Source organism: Anomaloglossus baeobatrachus, chromosome 11 (genome assembly GCF_048569485.1).
Source record: "Anomaloglossus baeobatrachus isolate aAnoBae1 chromosome 11, aAnoBae1.hap1, whole genome shotgun sequence".
Classification (NCBI taxonomy): Eukaryota; Metazoa; Chordata; class Amphibia; order Anura; family Aromobatidae; genus Anomaloglossus; species Anomaloglossus baeobatrachus.
In genome coordinates, this window is record NC_134363.1 from 119,799,763 (window position 1) to 119,823,856 (window position 24,094).

At 47.0% G+C, this 24,094-nt stretch overlaps 1 protein-coding gene across 1 annotated transcript in view; it reads left to right on the forward strand.

Annotated features, from left to right (window-relative positions):
- Positions 1–24,094, forward strand: part of TBCEL (tubulin folding cofactor E like) — a 131,098-nt gene that overhangs the window by 12,328 nt on the left and 94,676 nt on the right. The window contains exon 2 of the mRNA XM_075327631.1: positions 18,527–18,595. Within this exon, the coding sequence (XP_075183746.1) occupies positions 18,593–18,595 (3 nt within the window). The 5' untranslated portion in view covers positions 18,527–18,592. The remainder of the gene's footprint in view (positions 1–18,526; positions 18,596–24,094) is intronic.

The window sequence follows — 24,094 nt, forward strand, 5'->3', positions numbered from 1 at the left end:
CATAAATCTTACAAAACAACAAGTTATGTTGCTCAGTTAAATTTTAATAAATTTTCAACATAAAAGTGTGGGTCAATTATTATTCAACCCCTAGGTTTAATATTTTGTGGAATAACCCTTGTTTGCAATTACAGCTAATAATCGTCTTTTATAAGACCTGATCAGGCCGGCACAGGTCTCTGGAGTTATCTTGGCCCACTCCTCCATGCAGATCTTCTCCAAGTTATCTAGGTTCTTTGGGTGTCTCATGTGGACTTTAATCTTGAGCTCCTTCCACAAGCTTTCAATTGGGTTAAGGTCAGGAGACTAACTAGGCCACTGCAACACCTTGATTTTTTTCCCTCTTGAACCAGGCCTTGGTTTTCTTGGCTGTGTGCTTTGGGTCGTTGTCTTGTTGGAAGATGAAATGACGACCCATCTTAAGATCCTTGATGGAAGAGCGGAGGTTCTTGGCCAAAATCTCCAGGTAGGCCGTGCTATCCATCTTCCCATGGATGCGGACCAGATGGCCAGGCCCCTTGGCTGAGAAACAGCCCCACAGCATGATGCTGCCACCACCATGCTTGACTGTAGGGATGGTATTCTTGGGGTCGTATGCAGTGCCATCCAGTCTCCAAACGTCACGTGTGTGGTTGGCACCAAAGATCTCGATCTTGGTCTCATCAGACCAGAGAACCTTGAACCAGTCTGACTCAGAGTCCTCCAAGTGATCATGAGCAAACTGTAGACGAGCCTTGACATGACGCTTTGAAAGTAAAGGTACCTTACGGGCTCATCTGGAACGGAGACCATTGTGGTGGAGTACGTTACTTATGGTATTGACTGAAACCAATGTCCCCACTGCCATGAGATCTTCCCGGAGCTTCTTCCTTGTTGTCCTTGGGTTAGCCTTGACTCTTCGGACAAGCCTGGCCTCGGCACGGGTGGAAACTTTCAAAGGCTGTCCAGGCCGTGGAAGGCTAACAGTAGTTCCATAAGCCTTCCACTTCCGGATGATGCTCCCAACAGTGGAGACAGATAGGCCCAACTCCTTGGAAAGGGTTTTGTACCCGTTGCCAGCCTTGTGACCCTCCACGATCCTGTCTCTGATGGCCTTGGAATGCTCCTTTGTCTTTCCCATGTTGACCAAGTATGAGTGCTGTTCACAAGTTTGGGGAGGGTCTTAATTAGTCAGAAAAGGCTGGAAAAAGAGATAATTAATCCAAACATGTGAAGCTCATTGTTCTTTGTGCCTGAAATACTTCTTAATACTTTAGGGGAACCAAACAGAATTCTGGTGGTTTGAGGGGTTGAATAATAAATGACCCTCTGAATAAACTTTTCACAATTTAAAAAAAAAAAATAAAAAATAAAAAAGAAATAACATTCTTTTTTGCTGCAGTGCATTTCACACTTCCAGGTGGATCTACAGTCCAAATGTCACAATGCCAAGTTAATTCCGAATGTGTAAACCTGCTAAATCTGCAGGGGGTTGAATACTACTTGTAGGCACTGTGTATGTATATATAATTATATATATATATATATATATATATATATATATATATATATATATTATATGCAACCACACTGACATGTACACACCTATATATACAACCACACTGACATGTACACGCCTATATATACAACCACACTGCCATGTACACGCCTATATATACAACCACACTGACATGTACACCTATATATACACAACCACACTGACATGTACACACACCTATATATGCAACCACACTGACATGTACACACCTATATATACACAACCACACTGACATGTACACACCTATATATACAACCACACTGACATGTACACACACCTATATATACAACCACACTGACATGTACACACCTATATATGCAACCACACTGACATGTACACACACCTATATATACAACCACACTGACATGTACACACCTATATATGCAACCACACTGACATGTACACACCTATATATGCAACCACACTGACATGTATACACACACATATAATTATAATAATATTTATTCATTTATATAGCGCTGTTAATTCCACAGTGCTTTACATACATCGGCAACACTGTCCCCATTGGGGCTCACAATCTAAATTCCCTATCAGTATGTTTTTGGAGTGTGGGAGGAAACCAGAGTACCCGGAGGAAACTCACACAAACACTGGGAGAACATACAAACTCCTTGCAGATGTTGTCCTTAGTGGGACTAGAACCCAGGACCCCAGCGCTGCAAAACTGCAGTGCTAACCACTGAGCCACCGTGCCGCCGTTCCATGTACACACCTATATATACAACCGCACTGCCATGTGCACACCTATATATACAACCACACTGCCATGTGCACACCTATATATACAACGACACTGACATGTACACACCTATATATACAACCACACTGACATGTACACACCTATATACAACCACACTGACATGTACACACACCTATATATACAACCACACTGACATGTACACACCTATATATACAACCACACTGACATGTACACACCTATATATACAACCACACTGACATGTACACACCTATATATACAACCACACTGTCATGTACACACCTATATATACAACCACACTGACATGTACACACCTATATATACAACCACACTGACATGTACACACCTATATATATACAACCACACTGACATGTACACACCTATATATATACAACCACACTGACATGTACACACCTATATATATACAACCACACTGACATGTACACACCTATATATACAACCACACTGACATGTACACACACCTATATATACAACCACACTGACATGTACACACACCTATATATACAACCACACTGCCATGTACACTCCTATATATACAACCACACTGCCATGTACACACCTATATATACAACCACACTGCCATGTACACACCTATATATACAACCACACTGCCATGTACACACCTATATATACAACCACACTGCCATGTGCACACCTATATATACAACCGCACTGCCATGTGCACACCTATATCAAATCCCACCAAGGACACCATCTGCAAGGAGTTTGTATGTTCTCCCCGTGTTTGCGTGGGTTTCCTCCGGGTACTCCGGTTTCCTCCCACACTCCAAAGACATACAGATAGGGACTCTAGATTGTGAGCCCCAATGGGGACAGTGTTGCCAATGTATGTGAAGCGCTGTGGAATTAATAGCGCTATATAAATGAATAAAATTATTATTGTTATTATATACAACCGCACTGACATGTACACACCTATATATACAACCACACTGACATGTACACACCTATATATACAACCACACTGACATGTACACACCTATATATACAACCACACTGACATGTACACACCTATATATACAACCACACTGACATGTACACACCTATATATACAACCACACTGACATGTACACACCTATATATACAACCACACTGACATGTACACACCTATATACAACCACACTGACATGTACACACCTATATATACAACCACACTGACATGTACACACCTATATATACAACCACACTGCCATGTGCACACCTATATATACAACCGCACTGCCATGTGCACACCTATATATACAACCACACTGACATGTACACACCTATATATACAACCGCACTGACATGTACACACCTATATATACACAACCACACTGACATGTACACACCTATATATACAACCACACTGACATGTACACACCTATATACAACCACACTGACATGTACACACACCTATATATACAACCACACTGACATGTACACACACCTATATATACAACCACACTGACATGTACACACACCTATATATACAACCACACTGACATGTACACACACCTATATATACAACCACACTGACATGTACACACACCTATATATACAACCACACTGACATGTACACACCTATATATACAACCACACTGACATGTACACACCTATATATACAACCACACTGACATGTACACACCTATATATACAACCGCACTGCCATGTGCACACCTATATATACAACCGCACTGCCATGTGCACACCTATATATACAACCGCACTGACATGTACACACCTATATATACAACCGCACTGACATGTACACACCTATATATACAACCACACTGACATGTACACACCTATATATACAACCACACTGACATGTACACACACCTATATACAACCACACTGACATGTACACACACCTATATATACAACCACACTGACATGTACACACACCTATATATACAACCACACTGACATGTACACACACCTATATATACAACCACACTGACATGTACACACACCTATATATACAACCACACTGACATGTACACACCTATATATACAACCAAACTGACATGTACACACCTATATATACAGCCACACTGACATGTACACACCTATATATACAACCACACTGACATGTACACACCTATATATACAACCACACTGACATGTACACACCTATATATACAACCACACTGACATGTACACACCTATATATACAACCACACTGACATGTACACACACCTATATATACAACCACACTGACATGTACACACACCTATATATACAACCACACTGACATGTACACACACCTATATATACAACCACACTGACATGTACACACCTATATACATATTTGTATATATGCACGAACATATATACAAACACACTGCCATATATACACACCCATACAAACAGACACACCTGTATACACATCCACACTGGAATATATACCAATGTGTGTGTATGTATATATGTGTTATATATAATTGCCTTATTCTGTCTGTCTGTCATGCTCCGAAATTGTGTCCTTACGGTGACACAAAGCTGATTGGCCGCTGGGCTCGCCATGGCCCCGCCCCCCCCACTCGGATTGGCCTCTCGCCCCGGCTCTCTGCAGGCCCCGCCCCCCTCACGCAATGCACGCTCGCTCTGGCCCAACTGACACGGAGCTCCGATTCCCAGGTTAGTACACACACACACATCAGATCACACTCACTCTCACACACACCTCACACATCACAACATGCTGGGATATCGCTTGCTTCTACACCGGCTCCGTCAGGATCCCAGCAGCGCCAGACATAACCTTGCGATGCTGGGATCTTGACGGAGGCCGTGAAAGTTGGTAACCATTATACACATCGGGTAACTAAGGTCCCTTAGTTACCCGATGTGTATCATAGTTACCAGTGTACACCGGCTCACACTCACTCTCACACACACCTCACACACACATCACATCGCATCCACACATCAAGGTCCTGCAGCTGCGGAACATACACACACATAACAGCACACACACACACACACACACACACACACACAAATCAGATCACACTCACACACACCTCACACATCACATCGCATCCAAATACTCACAACATCCTGGGATATCGCTTGCTTCTCGGCGGCGATACTGTGCTGTTGTGAGCTTCCTGGACCTGCCGGGGGATCACATGGCCAGAAGCATGTGATATCCCCGGATGTTGTGAGTATCAGCACGTATGTGCAATATCGTCAGTGTCTGTGTGTGTGAGTGTATGCGATCGGGTGTGTGTGAGTGGATGCGATCGGGTGTGTGTGAGTGTATGCGATCGGGTGTGTGTGAGTGTATGCGATCGGGTGGGGGTGTGTGTGAGTGTATGCGATCGGATCTGTGAGTGTCGGCAGAGGAGCACGGCGTGCTGGAGGAGGCTGAGAGGAGAGAGGCTGAACCTGGGGAAGGCTGGGATGGGGAGCCTGATGCTGGAGACAGAGAGGCTGATGCTGGCGCAGCATGGCGGATGGAGCACCTTTGGGAGTGCGCACCATGGCGGATGGAGCACGTTTGGGAGTGCGCAGCATGGCGGATGGAGCACGATTGGGAGTGCGCAGCATGGCGGATGGAGCACGTTTGGAAATGCGCAGCATGGCGGATGGAGCACGATGGGGAGTGCGCAGCATGGCGGATGGAGCACGATGGGGAGTGCGCAGCATGGCGGATGGAGCACGTTTGGGAGTGCGCAGCATGGCGGATGGAGCACGTTTGGGAGTGCGCAGCATGGGGGATGCAGCACGATGGGGAGTGCGGAGTATGGCGGATGGAGCACGTTTGGGAGTGCGCAGCATGGAGGATGCAGCACAATGGGGAGTGCGGAGTATGGCGGATGGAGCACGTTTGGGAGTGCGCAGCATGGCGGATGGACCACGTTTGGGAGTGCGCAGCATGGAGGATGGAGCACGTTTGGGAGTGCGCAGCATGGGGGATGGAGCACGATGGGGAGTGCGCAGCATGGCGGATGGAGCACGTTTGGGAGTGCGCAGCATGGCGGATGGAGCACGTTTGGGAGTGCGCAGCATGGCGAATGGAGCACGTTTGGGAGTGCGCAGGATGGAGAATGGAGCACATTTGGGAGTGCGCAGCATGGCGGATGCAGCACGATGGGGAGTGCGGAGTATGGCGGATGGAGCACGTTTGGGAGTGCGCAGCATGGAGGATGCAGCACGATGGGGAGTGCGGAGTATGGCGGATGGAGCACGTTTGGGAGTGCGCAGCATGGCGGATGGAGCACGTTTGGGAGTGCGCAGCATGGGAGATGGAGCACGATGGGGAGTGCGCAGCATGGCGCATGGAGCACGTTTGGGAGTGCGCAGCATGGGGGATGGAGCACGATGGGGAGTGCGCTGCATGGCGGATGGAGCACGTTTGGGAGTGCGCAGCATGGCGGATGGAGCACGTTTGGGAGTGCGCAGGATGGGAGATGGAGCACGATGGGGGGTGCGCAGCATACGGGATGGAGCACGATGGGGAGTGCGCTGCATGGGGGATGGAGCACGATGGGAAGTGCACACCTCCCCCCAACACACACACATACGCGCGCGCACGCACTGCACAACACACCACACACACACACACTGGGAACCACAAACAACTGCCCTACACAGACACCCACACACACAGACAACGCTGCACACACAAATATACGCACATACCGCACAACACGCACATTGCACAAAACATACCTCCCCCCAAAACACACCACACACACACAAACTGCGCAACACACTCACAACGCTACAGACACACAGCGCTCCACAAACAACGCAACACACAAACAACACCGCTCTCACCCCCCATCACACCCAGACAACATCCAGAACATGTACAGCGCCCTACACAAACACTTGGTAACTACACACAACAACATATATATATATATATATATATATATATATATATATATATATATATATATATATATTTCTTTGTCGCTCTATTGGGAGACCCAGACAATTGGGTGTATAGGCTATGCCTCCGGAGGCCGCACAAAGTATTACACTCAAAAGTGTTAAGCCCCTCCCCTTCTGCCTATACCCCCCCCCCCGTGCTCCCACGGGCTCCTCAGTTTTTTGCTTTGTGCGAAGGAGGTCAGACACGCACGCACAGCTCCACAGATTGGTCAGCAGCAGCTGCTGACCATGTCGGATGGAAGAAAAGTGGGCCCATATAGGGCCCCCAGCATGCTCCCTTCTCACCCCACTCTTGTCGGCGGTGTTGTAAGGTTGAGGTATCCATTGCGGGTACGGAGGCTGGAGCCCACATGCTGTTTTCCTTCCCCATCCCCCTCAGGGCTCTGGTGGAAGTGGGATCCTATCGGTCTCCAGGCACTGAGACCGTGCTTCATCCACAACTCCTGTGGAGCCTGCTGGATAGGAGCCGGGTATCGTTCAGGGACATGGCCCTGCTACTTGGAGGTACTCTGTGTCCCCGTGGGGACCGCGCACAGGAACACTCCAGCTTTGCTGGGTGTGCTAGTGCACCAGGGACCGCGGCGCTGACCGGGTTAATATGTGCCATTACACACTCAGCGTTGCTGAGTGTGTTTATGTATAGGGACTGCCGCACTGACCGCCGCTGCCACGGAAACACTGCGGCGCGGCTGGGACTAGTAGTGCGCCGGGGACTTCCACGCCGGCCGCGCTTTTACGGCGGCCGCGTTTATTACTAGAGTCCCCGGCTTTTTGCGGCCTAGTTTCCTTTCCTCCCGCCCATAGCCCTGACAGGCAGGGGAAGGGCGGGACGCTGCACAGAACGAGCAGCACTGAGGGCTGGAGCATGCTTGCATACTCCACCCCCCCTCACTGTGCACAGTGCAGGCACCAGTTCCCGCTCTTTCTGGGTCACGCCCACGGCTCCCTCCTCTCCTCAGGACGCATTCCTGTCAGCTCCTCGGACGCTGCAGAGGGGGACAAAATCTGGGAGACCCAGGCAGGGACTCTGGTGGCCTCACAACCGCTTTAAGCGGGTGGTAAGCAGCAACAGTGGTGCTAGCCCCATTGTGCAGTAGTGTAACATTATATGTTTATTTTACACTGTATAGTGCACAGTTGATTTCTGGCTATTAACCCTAATGTGTTGCTCAGGGAAGATAATAGCATGGCGCCCACGAAAGGCAGGGGTGCCAAAACACAGGCTTATTATGTTGCCTGCGCCGCATGTACGACCCCGCTACCGGCAGGTTCCACTGACCCTCATTGTGTGCACTGTTCGGCCCCTGTGGCACTTACTCAGCCAGAGCCTCTGCTAGGGGGGGCCCAGGGGGAGCCACCTGCTAACACTGTTCAGGTGACAGGGACGGAGTTTGCAAAACTCTCTGAGACTATGGCTAAGATACTAGAAGCCTTGCAGTCCAGGCCGGTATCTCAGCACAGGGACTCTGTTGAATCTTTGTCCCCTGGCCCACCTCAGCTGGACCAACAATGTCCTCCCGGGGTATCTCATGGATCCCAAGCTGAGGGTTCTGACACAGACCCCAGCCCCAGACCGACTAAGCGAGCTCGCTTAGATTTTCCCTCGACATCATCATATTGTTCAGGGTCTCAGCGAGGGGAATCGCTGGTTGATGACGCGGAAGTAGCTGATCAGGATTCTGATCCTGAGGCCGCTCTCAATCTTGATACTCCGGACGGGGACGCCATAGTGAACGACCTTATTGCGTCCATCAATCGTATGTTGGATATTTCTCCCTCAGCTCCTCCGGCGGAGGAGTCGGCTTCCCAGCAGGAGAAATTCCGTTTCAGGTTTCCCAAGCGTACACCGAGTATGTTTCTGGACCACTCTGATTTCAGAGAGGCAGTCCAGAATCACCATGCTTGTCCAGATAAGCGTTTTTCTAAGCGCCTTAAGGATACACGTTATCCCTTTCCCCCTGACGTGGTCAAGGGTTGGACTCAGTGTCCCAAAGTGGATCCTCCAATCTCCAGACTGGCAGCTAGATCCATACTTGCAGTGGAAGATGGGGCTTCACTCAAAGATGCCACTGACAGGCAGATGGAGCTCTGGTTGAAATCCATCTATGAAGCTATCGGAGCTTCTTTTGCCCCAGCATTTGCAGCCGTATGGGCGCTACAAGCTATCTCAGCAGGTCAAGCGCAAATTGACGCAGCCACACGCACGTCCGCGCCACAGGTGGCGTCCATTACCACTCAGACGTCGGCATTTGCGTCTTACGCTATTAATGCTGTCCTGGACTCTGCGAGCCGTACGGCGGTTGCAGCCGCCAATTCGGTGGTACTCCGCAGGGCCTTGTGGCTACGGGAATGGAAAGCAGATTCTGTTTCCAAAAAGCGCTTAACCAGTTTGCCAATTTCTGGCGAACGATTGTTTGGCGAGCGTTTGGATGAAATCATCAAACAATCCAAGGGAAAGGATACATCCTTACCCCAGCCCAAACCGAACATACCCCAACAGAGGAGGGGGCAGTCGAGGTTTCGGTCCTTTCGGGGCGCGGGCAGGTCCCAATTCTCCTCGTCCAAAAGGCCTCAGAAAGATCAAAGGAACTCTGATGCATGGCGGTCTAAGTCACGTCCTAAACAGACCACCGGAGGTGCCGCTACCAAAGCGGCTTCCTTATGACTGTCGGCATCCTCACTCCGCATCCTCGGTCGGTGGCAGGCTCTCCCGCTTTTGCGACACCTGGCTGCCACGGGTAAAAGACCGTTGGGTGAGAGACATTCTGTCTCACGGTTACAAGATAGAGTTCACCTCTCGTCCCCCGACTCGATTCTTCAGGTCATCCCCGCCTCCCGAGCGAGCCGAGGCTCTTCTGCAGGCGCTGGGCAATCTGAAGGCAGAAGGGGTGGTGGTCCCTGTTCCTCTTCAGCAACAGGGCCACGGTTTTTACTCCAACTTGTTTGTGGTCCCAAAGAAGGACGGGTCTTTCCGACCTGTCCTGGACCTGAAACTTCTCAACAAACACGTAAAGACCAGGCGGTTCCGGATGGAATCCCTCCGCTCCGTCATCGCCTCAATGTCCCAGGGAGATTTCCTTGCATCGATCGATATCAAAGATGCTTATCTCCACGTACCGATTGCTCCAGAGCACCAGCGCTTCTTGCGCTTCGCCATAGGGAACGAACACCTGCAGTTCGTGGCACTGCCGTTCGGCCTGGCAACAGCCCCACGGGTTTTCACCAAGGTTATGGCTACTGTCGTAGCGGTCCTCCACTCTCAGGGTCACTCGGTGATCCCGTACTTGGACGATCTGTTGATCAAGGCACCCTCTCTAGAGGCATGCCAACACAGCCTCGACGCTACCCTGGAGACTCTCCAGAGTTTCGGGTGGATCATCAATTTTCCAAAGTCAAATCTGACACCGGCCCAATCGCTGACATACCTTGGCATGGAGTTTCATACCCTCTCAGCGATAGTGAAGCTTCCGCTGATCAAGCAGCGGTCACTACAGACAGGGGTACAATCTCTCCTTCAAGGTCGGTCACACACCTTGAGGCGCCTCATGCACTTCCTGGGGAAGATGGTGGCAGCAATGGAGGCAGTTCCTTTCGCGCAGTTTCACCTGCGTCCTCTTCAATGGGACATCCTACGCAAATGGGACAGGAAGCCGACGTCCCTCGACAGGAACGTCTCCCTCTCGCAGGCGACCAAAGCTTCCCTTCGGTGGTGGCTTCTTCCCACTTCATTATCGAAAGGGAAATCCTTCCTACCCCCATCCTGGGAGGCGGTCACGACGGACGCGAGTCTGTCAGGGTGGGGAGCGGTTTTTCTCCACCACAGGGCTCAGGGTACGTGGACCCAGCAAGAGTCCTCGCTTCAGATCAATGTTCTGGAAATACGGGCAGTGTATCTTGCCCTGAAAGCGTTCCAGCAGTGGCTGGAAGGCAAGCAGATCAGAATTCAGTCAGACAATTCCACAGCGGTGGCATACATCAACCACCAAGGCGGCACACGCAGTCGGCAAGCCTTCCAGGAAGTCCGGCGGATTCTGCTGTGGGTGGAAGCCACGGCCTCCACCATCTCCGCAGTTCACATTCCAGGCGTGGAAAACTGGGAAGCAGATTATCTCAGTCGCCAGGGCATGGACGCAGGGGAATGGTCCCTTCACCCGGACGTGTTTCAGGAGATCTGTTGCCGCTGGGGGGTGCCGGACGTCGACCTCATGGCGTCCCGGCACAACAACAAGGTACCGGCGTTCATGGCACGGTCTCAAGATCCCAGAGCTCTGGCGGCAGACGCCTTAGTTCAGGATTGGTCGCAGTTTCAGCTCCCTTATGTGTTTCCTCCGCTGGCACTGTTGCCCAGAGTGTTACGCAAGATCAGGGCCGACTGCCGCCGCTTCATCCTCGTCGCTCCAGACTGGCCGAGGCGGTCGTGGTACCCGGATCTGTGGCATCTCACGGTCGGCCAACCGTGGGCACTACCAGACCGACCAGACTTGCTATCTCAAGGGCCGTTTTTCCATCTGAATTCTGCGGCTCTCAACCTGACTGTGTGGCCATTGAGTCCTGGATCCTAGCGTCTTCAGGGTTATCTCAAGACGTCATTGCCACTATGAGACAAGCTAGGAAACCAACGTCCGCCAAGATCTACCACAGGACGTGGAAAATTTTCCTGTCGTGGTGCTCTGCTCAGGGTATTTCTCCCTGGCCTTTTGCCTTGCCCACTTTTCTGTCCTTCCTTCAATCTGGACTGGAAAAGGGTTTGTCGCTCGGCTCCCTTAAGGGACAAGTCTCAGCGCTCTCTGTGTTTTTCCAGAAGCGCCTAGCCAGACTTCCACAGGTACGCACGTTCCTGCAGGGGGTTTGTCACATCGTCCCTCCTTACAAGCGGCCGTTAGAACCCTGGGATCTGAACAGGGTGCTGACGGTTCTTCAGAAACCACCATTCGAGCCAATGAGGGATATTTCTCTCTCACGCCTTTCGCAGAAAGTGGTTTTTCTAGTAGCAGTCACTTCACTTCGGAGAGTGTCTGAGCTAGCAGCGCTGTCATGCAAATCCCCTTTCCTGGTGTTTCACCAGGACAAGGTGGTTCTGCGTCCGGTTCCGGAATTTCTCCCTAAGGTGCTATCCCCCTTTCATCTCAATCAGGATATCTCCTTACCTTCTTTTTGTCCTCATCCAGTTCACCAATGTGAAAAGGATTTGCACTTGTTAGATCTGGTGAGAGCACTCAGACTCTACATTTCTCGTACGGCGCCCCTGCGCCGCTCGGATGCACTCTTTGTCCTTGTCGCTGGCCAGCGTAAAGGGTCACAGGCTTCCAAATCAACCCTGGCTCGGTGGATCAAGGAGCCAATTATCGAAGCTTACCGTTCGGCTGGGCTTCCGGTTCCCTCAGGGCTGAAGGCCCATTCTACCAGAGCCGTGGGCGCGTCCTGGGCTTTGAGGCACCAGGCTACGGCTCAGCAGGTGTGTCAGGCGGCTACCTGGTCGAGCCTACACACTTTCACGAAGCACTATCAGGTGCATACCTATGCTTCGGCGGATGCCAGCCTAGGTAGACGAGTCCTTCAGGCGGCGGTTGCCCACCTGTAGGAAGAGGCCGTTTTACGGCTCTCTTACGAGGTATTATTTTACCCACCCAGGGACTGCTTTTGGACGTCCCAATTGTCTGGGTCTCCCAATAGAGCAACAAAGAAGAAGGGAATTTTGTTTACTTACCGTAAATTCCTTTTATTCTAGCTCTAATTGGGAGACCCAGCACCCGCCCCTGTTTTTTTGTGTACACATGTTGTATGGTTTCAGTTCTCCGATATTCCTTCGGATTGAAGTTACTTTAAACCAGTTTATAATTCTTTTTCCTCTTTCTTGCTTTTGCACCAAAACTGAGGAGCCCGTGGGAGCACGGGGGGTGTATAGGCAGAAGGCGAGGGGCTTAACACTTTTGAGTGTAATACTTTGTGCGGCCTCCGGAGGCATAGCCTATACACCCAATTGTCTGGGTCTCCCAATTAGAGCTAGAAGAAAAGGAATTTACGGTAAGTAAACAAAATTCCCTTCATATATATATATAATATATATATATATATATATATATATATATATATATATATATATATATATATATATATATATATATATATATAACAAAAATCATACATGAACTACACAATACGTAAATTCTAGAATACCCGATGCGTAGAATCGGGCCACCTTCTAGTGTGTATATATATATATATATATATATATATATATATATATATATATATATATATATATATATATATATATATATATATATATATACAACCAACTACACTGACATGTACACACCTATAGATAGACACACACACACATACACACATACATACATAACCACACTGATATATATCTATATGTCTATATATATATATATATATATATAATGTGTGTGTGTGTGTGTGGTTCTGTATATATGTGTGTGTGTCTATAGGTGTGTACATGTCATTGTAGTTGCTTGTATGTATGTATGTGTGTAATTATATATATATATATAATTACACACACACACACATAGATAGATATATATATATATATATATATATATATATATATATATATATATATATATATATATATCAGCAGGTGAAATAAATATTAAATACGTCACCAATTTTCTAAGTAATTATTTTCTTTAGGTGCCATTGACATGAATTTTTCACCAGATGTCCGTAACAAACCATCCAATCCACACAGGCCAATAAATCAAACCATAGATGTCTATAGATTTAGTTAGGACACTAACACTGATGGACACTGGGACTGCTGTACATACACCGACAAGGAAAAGGGTAGCAATGTTCTGAACTTTTGATGTCCAGGCTCCATATCGCACAGCTTTGGTGAGACGACCTTCATGTTATGCACAATCATCTTGCCTATCTCATACATACCTTTGATTTGCAGCTATTTAGCATATGATGAGTTCTGCAGATTCTTGTCTGATGGAGGAGGCTCGTATGCTTCGTAATAGTGAGATCACTGAAGTCCATGCGTGCATTGTGTGACACGCGTTACACAAGCCTAGAATGGTGGCTCCGAAAAAGGGGAAGAAGCCTCAACTTCAATATCATCCTAAGAAGCGTCGGATCGAGTTTGTAAAAAGGTGGGAGATTGGAAACCAATGATTTGTAGCAATGAGATGAAAGTTTATCGTCTAAGCTCTGATGGGTGAAATGGGTCTGGAATAAAAAAAGGAAAAAGGCGCTAATGGATAGAGAAACTGAAGAAACTGTTAAGTTTGGTGGAGGACGCCTGGTGATATGAGATTGTTTCAGAGCGAAAAAAGTTGGATACTTGACCAGGGTCGATAGTGGACTCAATGCTGAACTATAAGTGAATATCCTAAAATAAGAGTTACTTCATACACCCGAGTATTATGGGTATGGAAAGGACATAGTGTTCAGCAGGACAACGACTAGAAGCATATGTCAAGTTTGGCAAAGAATGACAATGAAGTAGAGGGACTGGATTGGCCCCCACAGTTCCCAGACCCCAACCAATCAAACACTTGTGTGTAGAGATGAAGAAAAAGCCGTATACATACCCAAATGAGTCCCTTAGGATGCACCGATATTGAAACTTTTAGAAGAGACCTGGGGTCAGATTTCAGTCTACACATGCTTGAATCTGATCAAGAGCTCAGAAGGATTCAGGCAGTGTTGAAAGTCAAAGGTGGATTTACGAAATAGCAAAACAGTAACAATGCAGTGACATGATAAGAATCTGAATAACTTATCCTATGCTAAATAGTTGTAAGTCAGATTTATGTATTGTCTATAAATGAAGGTTGTCTCAACAAAGCTGTAGTGGATGGTGAGATATGGAGCCTGGAAGTCAAAAGTTCAAAACATTGATACCATTTTGCTCATCAGTGTACATAGCTTAGGAGACACTGAGACTGCTGTATATACATCACATAGGATACACTGAGTCTCTGCTGTATACACATCACATAGGACACACTGAGTCTCTGCTGTATACACTCTCACCTAGATCCTGCAGATATGGGAATAATAACAGGCTACAGCTTCAGATGGGAGTGGGACAGGAGCGCAGAGTTCCCGAACACCACCCAAAGATAACCCTGACCTTGCCACTGGCCAGTGTCAGACTTAGTCTGGCCTTGTGTGAGCTGCAGCCATGTTCAGTACTGAATGCTGCTAGCTCTCATGCACATTTGTCTGTACTAGAATTAAAGGGCCAGCATCCCACTATGCAGTTAAGCACTGCGGCCCCCTGGGAATCTGTGTTGGTCTGCATTCATACACATCCTGCATACAGGCCCATGGGTTGGACACATATTCCTACAAAAGACCTCCATAATTCTCTCTATTGTCATAAATATAGTGTCAGACTGTATCAATTATTAAGAATAATATTCTTTATTCCATACAAAAATTTTATCAAGATATTACAAGGATGCAAAAGGGCAGGGTAAGATACAAAAACGTGCACATATAAAAAAAACTGCAATAACACAGGGAGGTGTGTCTGAAAACCAGAGTCCGAGTAAGACCTAAATATATCCACAATAATCATCACATGCCTTCATACATAAAATGTGGATTAACATATCAAGATATAAGCATATTTAGTCATAAGAAAAAGCAACTGTCAGTGAATTACATCAAAATGACTGATCAATCATTAGATTTATCACCAATTGTAAGGCATGAAAAATACACAGACAATAAAGCCACTCAAATGACTAGTGGAAATATGTCCGCTTGTAAACTAGCCTGCTGACAGACCCTCAAAGTGCCAGAGCCTGTCACACATGAAAGAAGGCAGAGCACCCGGGACCGGTACAGGTTAAATAACCTACCCAGGTGACCCCTCGGACACCGTGCACACACACACCGCCCTGCAACTCGACGCGTTTCGCAATCGCTTCGTCGGGAGGTCACCCCTTCATTTAAGGATTTTTTTTAAAGGCTGCAGATTTTCTCAATTGAAGTGGTTGAATCTGGGAGAATACAGCATACTTTGTCTCTAATGACCTTTGGAGTTTTTACCGGAGGCGCAGCTGAGGGCTATGTCCCTGCCCTGTGATCATCTATGTGTGTAAAAACTTGTGAATGATTTCACTGTAATCACGATAACAGAGTCCAGAGCACGGCTGTTATCTAGAGCGCAGCTCCTCTCCGGAGCACGGCTGTTATCTAGAGCGCCGCTCCTCTCCGGAGCATGGCTGTTATCTAGAGCGCCGCTCCTCTCCGGAGCATGGCTGTTATCTAGAGCGCCGCTCCTCTCCGGAACACGGCTGTTATCTAGAGCGCCGCTCCTCTCCGGAGCACGGCTGTTATCTAGAGCGCCGCTCCTCTCCGGAGCACGGCTGTTATCTAGAGTGCCGCTCCTCTCCGGAGCACGGCTGTTATCTAGAGCGCCGCTCCTCTCCGGAGCACGGCTGTTATCTAGAGTGCCGCTCCTCTCCGGAGCACGGCTGTTATCTAGAGCGCCGCTCCTCTCCGGAGCACGGCTGTTATCTAGAGCGCCGCTCCTCTCCGGAGCACGGCTGTTATCTAGAGCGCCGCTCCTCTCCGGAGCACGGCTGTTATCTAGAGCGCCGCTCCTCTCCGGAGCACGGCTGTTATCTAGAGCACCGCTCCTCTCCGGAGCACGGCTGTTATCTAGAGCACCGCTCCTCTCCGGAGCACGGCTGTTATCTAGAGCACCGCTCCTCTCCGGAGCACGGCTGTTATCTAGAGCACCGCTCCTCTCCGGAGCACGGCTGTTATCTAGAGCACCGCTCCTCTCCGGAGCGCGGCTGTTATCTAGAGCACGGCTGTTATCTAGAGCACGGCTGTTATCTAGAGCACTGCTTCTTTTTCCAGAGCACAGCTGTTTATCTAGAGCGCTGCTCCTTTCCAGAGCGCGGCTGTTATCTAGAGCGCCGCTCCTCTCTGGGGCTCAGGCTACAGTATTCTCATAGTATAGAAGGAAAGCTGGATTGATCCCGCTGCACGGATTAAAAATTTTGAAGCTTTAATCATATTAGTAATCTAAGCTGATCGAATAAACCGTTAACCCTTGCAGCTGGATCTATGCCTATTTCCTCGTGTCAGTCTCTCGTCCCTGGCATTGGTGTTGATCCGTGCGTTGGAGGATCGCGGGCTGTTGTGGGTGGCTGGCTACCTCGCTATGCGTGGCACCAACTGTAAAAGACATTAGGTATCTTTTACAGTTGGTGCCATTCATTTCCAAGGACCCCGTCCATTGGTCAGGGCGGTACTCTATGGCCGCTGGATGGGATCCATATGATCTACCTCTTACCTGACAGCATGCAGGGCTTGTCCTTTGATTAGCAGGCTGGATAATTATAGAAGCCGCGGATGTCATCAGGGTTCCCGTCCTACGGCCACTGATCACTGCCGTGGCTGATGGACCCGATCCTCGTAATAGATTCACAACAACTTTAGTGTCTTTGCATATTACTATACACTGGCATAGTATACTATTAAAAGTATTTATATGCTGTCTGTAATGTCAAAATGTAAAGATTTTCATCCTTAAGACCAAAAAAATGCCTGGTTGCTTAAGAAAGATATTTTGGATTGAGAGCTAAAGACATGGTGATAATGGCACCTTACTGCTGATTCACTTGATATTTTTTTATAAGAAATCCATTTTTCCATTCTCCGGTTATCGCCCCTTCACGTTATCTGCTAATGAGGCTAGAGGCTGCTCTGGGTCTTGGCCTCCTGCTCTGGGTAGTCCCTCCACCTGCCTCCAGACCTGCCTCCTCTGGCCAAAACCTCACACAGGCGCTATCCTTGGCATGAGCTGCACATGCTCAGAACATTTTTTTTTTTTGGCTCAGATATGTCATGTGGGAGTGACTGCACACCTGCCTTCTCCAGCAGTGAGATTTTGGCCGGCGGAGGCAGGTCACTGAAAAGCAGAGACCTGTCAATCACAGCCCGGAGGCAGATAGAGGGGCAGCGAATACTCAGACTGACTGGGAACGATCAGCTGCAGCGTTCACTCCTGATGCACTTCTGCCTCCTTAGAATAAAACTTGAATGAATGAATGATTACTGGAGAAAACGAATCTCCATTACAGCCATGTCTTTACTCTACAATCCAAAATCCTGCCTATTGCCATGAGTGACAAACACCACAGCAATACGATACCAGTCCTACAGTAAAGCATACATCCCACCTGGAGGGGTTATAGTCCACAGCACACATGGTCAGACACAGAGTCCTACCTCATTATTATTCAACACCTGAAGGCACGGCAGGATATCGGCCCCCGGTAATGCTGACCCTTTGTCTTTTCTTCTTGCAGAGACGCTAGTGGAGAATAATTTGGACACGAGGAGCTCCCTATGTCACAGGCAGAATAGAGGTTCACATGGTAAGACAATGATATCTACAGAACTGTGTTGTGATATGGGAGGGAATCTGGCGGCAGGTGTGACGTTTTTCTGCAGCACTCCCACAGGTAAACTGAGGTATTGCATGGTTCCTTGTGCAATCAGTGAACTGTCTATGAAATGTATGGAGTTGTCGGGTCCTCCAGCCGGAGAGGCTCTTTGTAGCTTTTCTGCAGGTTGTTGTAGGTGCCAAATAATAATTAACTTAGGACACTGAAATAGGGTTTTTGATTGTGTTGTATGACTATGTGCTGGAGCAGAGGAGTGCGGCTGCAGGAGGTATGGCGTCCGAGGGATGAATACTGCTACAAATTACAAAACCTTCACAAGTGAAAAACAATACAGAAAAATGTTTGTTTTGCAGTTTATTAAAATATGTTGGTTACCTGCCACTACCAGTACATACCACGGTAAAGCTGCATTCACACATCTGTATGAAATATCCCTGTGACGTCCATTTTTTTATTTTTCTGGACAGGACACGGACAGTGAGTAAAATGGATATGTTCAGACATTCGTTGTCACAGATCCAAATGTTGGATCTATGAGACTCGGATCAGATCCTGTTCTGATTTACTTGTAATGATCAGAATAGAATATACTCACTGGGTGTGTGTGCTTTCCGATAAAAGGTCACGCAGCCCACCGACACTTCACATGGAAGTCTGAATGTAGCCTAAGACCAAGGCTTTCAAGGAATTCAGGGCAAAACACCGGGCACTAATCGGCTGACGACCAGTTTTTCACCAAGGGCGTATTACCATACGAGGTCCAGTACAACTTTCACTGGCAGAGATGTGGCTAATAGAAAACACAGTGGTGCTCCTTCCAGGCAAAGTCCCATCCAAGTAAAGCAAAAAAAGAGCAAAGGAGGGCACTCACCGGCTGCCGTATCCAAGAAATCCAGTTTATTTCAACACTAGGTGGTACATTAAAATAGCAAGAGGGAGGGGAAAGTGCACAGCAGACGACGGCTGTTTCGTGTAAAAGCACTTCAACAGGTCTACCACCGATTTTGTTGTATTCAAAAAACTGACAAATGCCTCAAACTCATTGCCTCGTAGACCTGTTGAAGTGCTTTTGTACGAAACGGCCATCGTCTGCTGTGCTGTGCACTCCCCCCTCCCTCTTGCTATTTTAATGTACCACTTAGTGTTGAAATAAACTGGATTTCTTGGATACGGCAGCCGGTGAGTGCCCTCCTTTGCTCTATTTTTGCTTTTCTAAGACCAAGGCTTTGTTCACACTACGTTAAGGAAATTAAATAACCCTGAAAGTGGGATTAAGACGAATCCTAATGGACTCTGTGTTTTTCTCCTTAAAGTGTCTGTCTTTTCAGGCAGGTGCAGAAATGTGATGCAGGAAATCCATTGGTTAAGTCACTTCGTAAACATATCCAGGGGAAATCAAGTACACCCAATATTTATCAAGACTCTCGTATGTCCACATGGTAATATTCAAGAGGGGGAGAACAGAAGAGGACTTAAAGGATTGTATATAAAATACTGAATACTGTTCATACCAATTGCACAAATGCAGTGTGAAAAAAATACAGTCAAAGAATCCCTGAACCATTTGTATAAAAGGCTGAGATACCTATGTTAGTAAAGACATCAGGGAATCATGGCAATAAGGTAACCAGAAAAAATCAGCCCCCTGCAGGGCAGATGGAGGTAAACAAGAGCTGTAAATTAATAAATTGCCTGTAAATTATCATCTAATTCATTGGACTCCATAAAAATCCAAGCAGCTCATTACATTCACATCAAGGATTTTAAACAGTCGCATTTCAAGTTTTCCGCTTCCTGGCGAAACCCCACAAACTGGGGAACTAAGGCAAATTGCTATTGATCAGTCCATTTAGAAAGTACAGAGAGATCAATAAATTATAGCATGCAAGTGCATGAACCTATAAACCATCAGCTCAAAAGCTATACCTGCAGGGGGACTGATCAGGACCCACCAACGTGCGTTTCACGTGTCTCAGTGCTCGCTTTCTCAAGGGGGCTGATTTTGTTTTCTCTTTTTTTCTGGTTACCTTATCGCCATGATTCCCTTATGTCTTTACTCAAAGGGGGGTACTCATTTATGCTGAGCTCTGTATGTAGTAAATCTTATTAGACCTGCAGATATGCATTGCATTGTTTGCCTGACTTCTGCGCTTAATATACCTGGACCACATTACCAGCCAAATCATATGTGGTGGGGACATCGCCCAGTGGCAAACCGTCGCCAATGGTAGCAGACCTCACTGCTGCTATGGGGCCCTTGAGTCAAGGGTCCCAGCCCCCCCCCCCCTGTGCATTATAATATATGGAGGACTATGGATGATGCATTGTAATATATGGATAACTATATGGAGTGCATTATACTGTATGAAGGACTATAGGGTGCATTATATTACATGGAGGACTATGTGAGGCCCATTATAATATATGGAAGGCTTTGTGGGGCCTATTGGAGGGCTATAAGGGAGCCTTTATACTTTCTCTACGGTTATTTGAGGTCCACTATACTATATGAGCTAACAAATCAAATAGTACTGGGATAGTCACAAAATGATTTAATAAGTGAAAAACACAAAATCCCTATAAAAGTAATCTTTAATAATAATTTATTAAAATCGCCCAGGTGAAAAAAACGCAAACAAAGGTATATAAGGGTCAACAATGTTAGGTGAGGGGTAGCTAGACACAATCCATAACATTTGGCAGAGGCCCAGAGAAAGGTCACACTCGCCACAATGGGTTATAGACAATGATCACCCTAGTAAGTCTCTAAATCTGACCCCTGCCTACCAACGGAGGGTATGACACCCTAACTTAGCTGGGCGCCCCCGTTCCACGTCGGCTAACCCTCACTCACCCTTCACTCACCCTACCATGTATAAGAAAACATGCGTCAGCGATTGAGTTATTGCAGGACTATTATTGTATATTAGTTATGATAGTAATTAGAAAAAATCAGACTCCTACCATCCTGTTCCAGGGTTAATATCCCATGACATAACTGCACCTAATTAATGTCTGTAAGTGATAATGATATGCAAATGACTGATCACATCTATCACATAGTTATAAATGCAGATTTGTCATAATCAAAGGGAACAAAAATCATGTCCTCCTAATCTGGGATAAATGTCACCTGACATTCATACAATCAATGCTGACCAATTAGATCTATGATTAGTTCAGCATATAATGCACTTACATAGGATGCACTATTGTGACCAAACCCGATATTAAGGGCTTATACAGACAAATACGCACAATTGTAATAATTAGTAGCCCATACAACCTAGGCACATGTATTTAAGCTGGTCCACAATCAAACCCACAATTTTGTCATAATAGACAACTAGAATATAATGTATCACTGATGGACCACTTACCTTGTGTTGGTGCAATATGCACGGCCTCGACGCGTTTCCCCGCCTGTTTTCGGATCATCAGGAGGCCCAGCGGAAAAGGAAAGATTCAGGTGTCATCCATGGTAGTGGCTGACCCCATAAAAGTGCGGACTTAAATAGACCAAGCAATAACACTAGGGGTCCAAACAATCTTGGACCCCCATACACGCTCCTGTCCTCAAAACCATATAGCACATGTCTGTATGAACTCGCCCTAGAGCTCCCAGCTATTCCATTGTGCATGTCACTGAACCATTGCCATAGCAACCAGCTAGATGTGTTTCCAGTGTCAGCACATGGGATGGCGCCTGCGCACTCATGTGCAGCAACCCGAGGTACCATGAAGGAAATCATCCATGGTGTCCTACCCGGAGCCGCCGCCTCAGTTTGCGCACGTGCTCTGTGACATACATCACTGCATTGCACAAGTCATAAAATCGGTGTCCTAGTAACAAACCATTGAATGTTCTCAGTGAGAGGAACAAAATTATAATCTTGTGATACCTTTTAATGGCTAACTAAAATAAAGTGATGTTACAAAGCAAGCTTGTCCTATTGGGGGTCTCTATGTTGGAGAAACAGGACAGAGACTGAGAGCAAGGATGAGATCTCACTGCCACACAATTACAGACAAAAAAATCCATTTACCTGTGGCCAAACATTTCTGTGCTTCAGGACACAACATAAACCACATGAAAGTTGTCATATTAAAAGGCAACTTCAGATCACAGAGCCATCGCAGGGTCAGGGAATACAAATTCATCACAATGTTTAACTCTGTGGACACAGGACTCAGCCTGTCAGGAGGATTTATGGCCCATTATAAAATCTGAGGAGTCTATTCCAGAGACTGACCAGACCTCTGATCCTACATGGATATTGGGACAATAAAACTCTCACACCACTAATCAAAGCTAATTAAGGATTCACTTTCTAAGCTCAGTGTTTGTTTAAATTAATTTAAATGTCCTTTTATTATGCCATACCTCTGCTCTGTTTGTGTATATATTTGTGTTTCTTCAGATATTTTGTCATACCATGCCTGATGAAGAGATCTGAGATGTCTCGAAAGCTTGCTTTGTAACATCACTTTATTTTATTTTAGTTAGCCATTAAAAGGTATCACAAGATTATAATTTTGTTCCTCTCACTGAGAACATTCAATAATTTTTCAACTGGATAACACGATACCAAAACCTTTTCACTTGTAAGTAACAAACCAGGCATCCTTCTCAGCGTCACCATATGGAATCACGCACGCGCTCTATGACACAATCACTACATTTTGCATGTCTCTAGACCGGCGCCATAGTAACCAACCTGGCGTCATTTTCAAACGTCACCATATGGAATCGCGCATGCGCGCTCAGCGTCTGTCGATCCGATATACTAGAGGTGCTGTCAGGGTAATCATTCACGGCGTCCTACCTGGAGCTGCTGCATTAGTTCACACGTGCTAATAAACACCCCAGAAGACGGCAGACCGTACTGGAAGTGCTTATAACCGAAATCCCTCATCATTCGTGTCAAAAACGCACCTCCCAGTATTGAACCGTCAAACCACATATGTATAAGTAATTTCCAGGCACCGGTTATGTTAGCAATAAAGTGAAAAACATATTTCAACAGTTGCATGTATTGGTCTGCATCTAGAGGGGATAGTCTATAAACACCATTAAGAGGTGTTCAAGACACCCTATGCCTCTGTGAAGAACCATCTGCCTAAGCCCCCAAGAAAAAAGGGGGGCATCACCAATGTATCACCAGTCATGGGTTAATAATTAACCCCTGCACCAAGATACCAATGGAGCAAGCGGGCCTACACTGTCACTACTCTGGTGCATTAAGGGGTCTTACCAAGCGCAATGCCTAAAGCCCGCTTTACACGCTACTATATATCTTACGATATGTCGGCGGGGTCACGTCATAAGTGACGCACATCTGGCATCGTAAGTTATATTGTAACGTGTGACAGCTACGTGCGATTGCGATTGAACGGTAAAATGTTCATCGCATACACGTCATTCAATTCCTAAAAATTGAACGCCAGGTTGTTCATCGTACCCGGGGT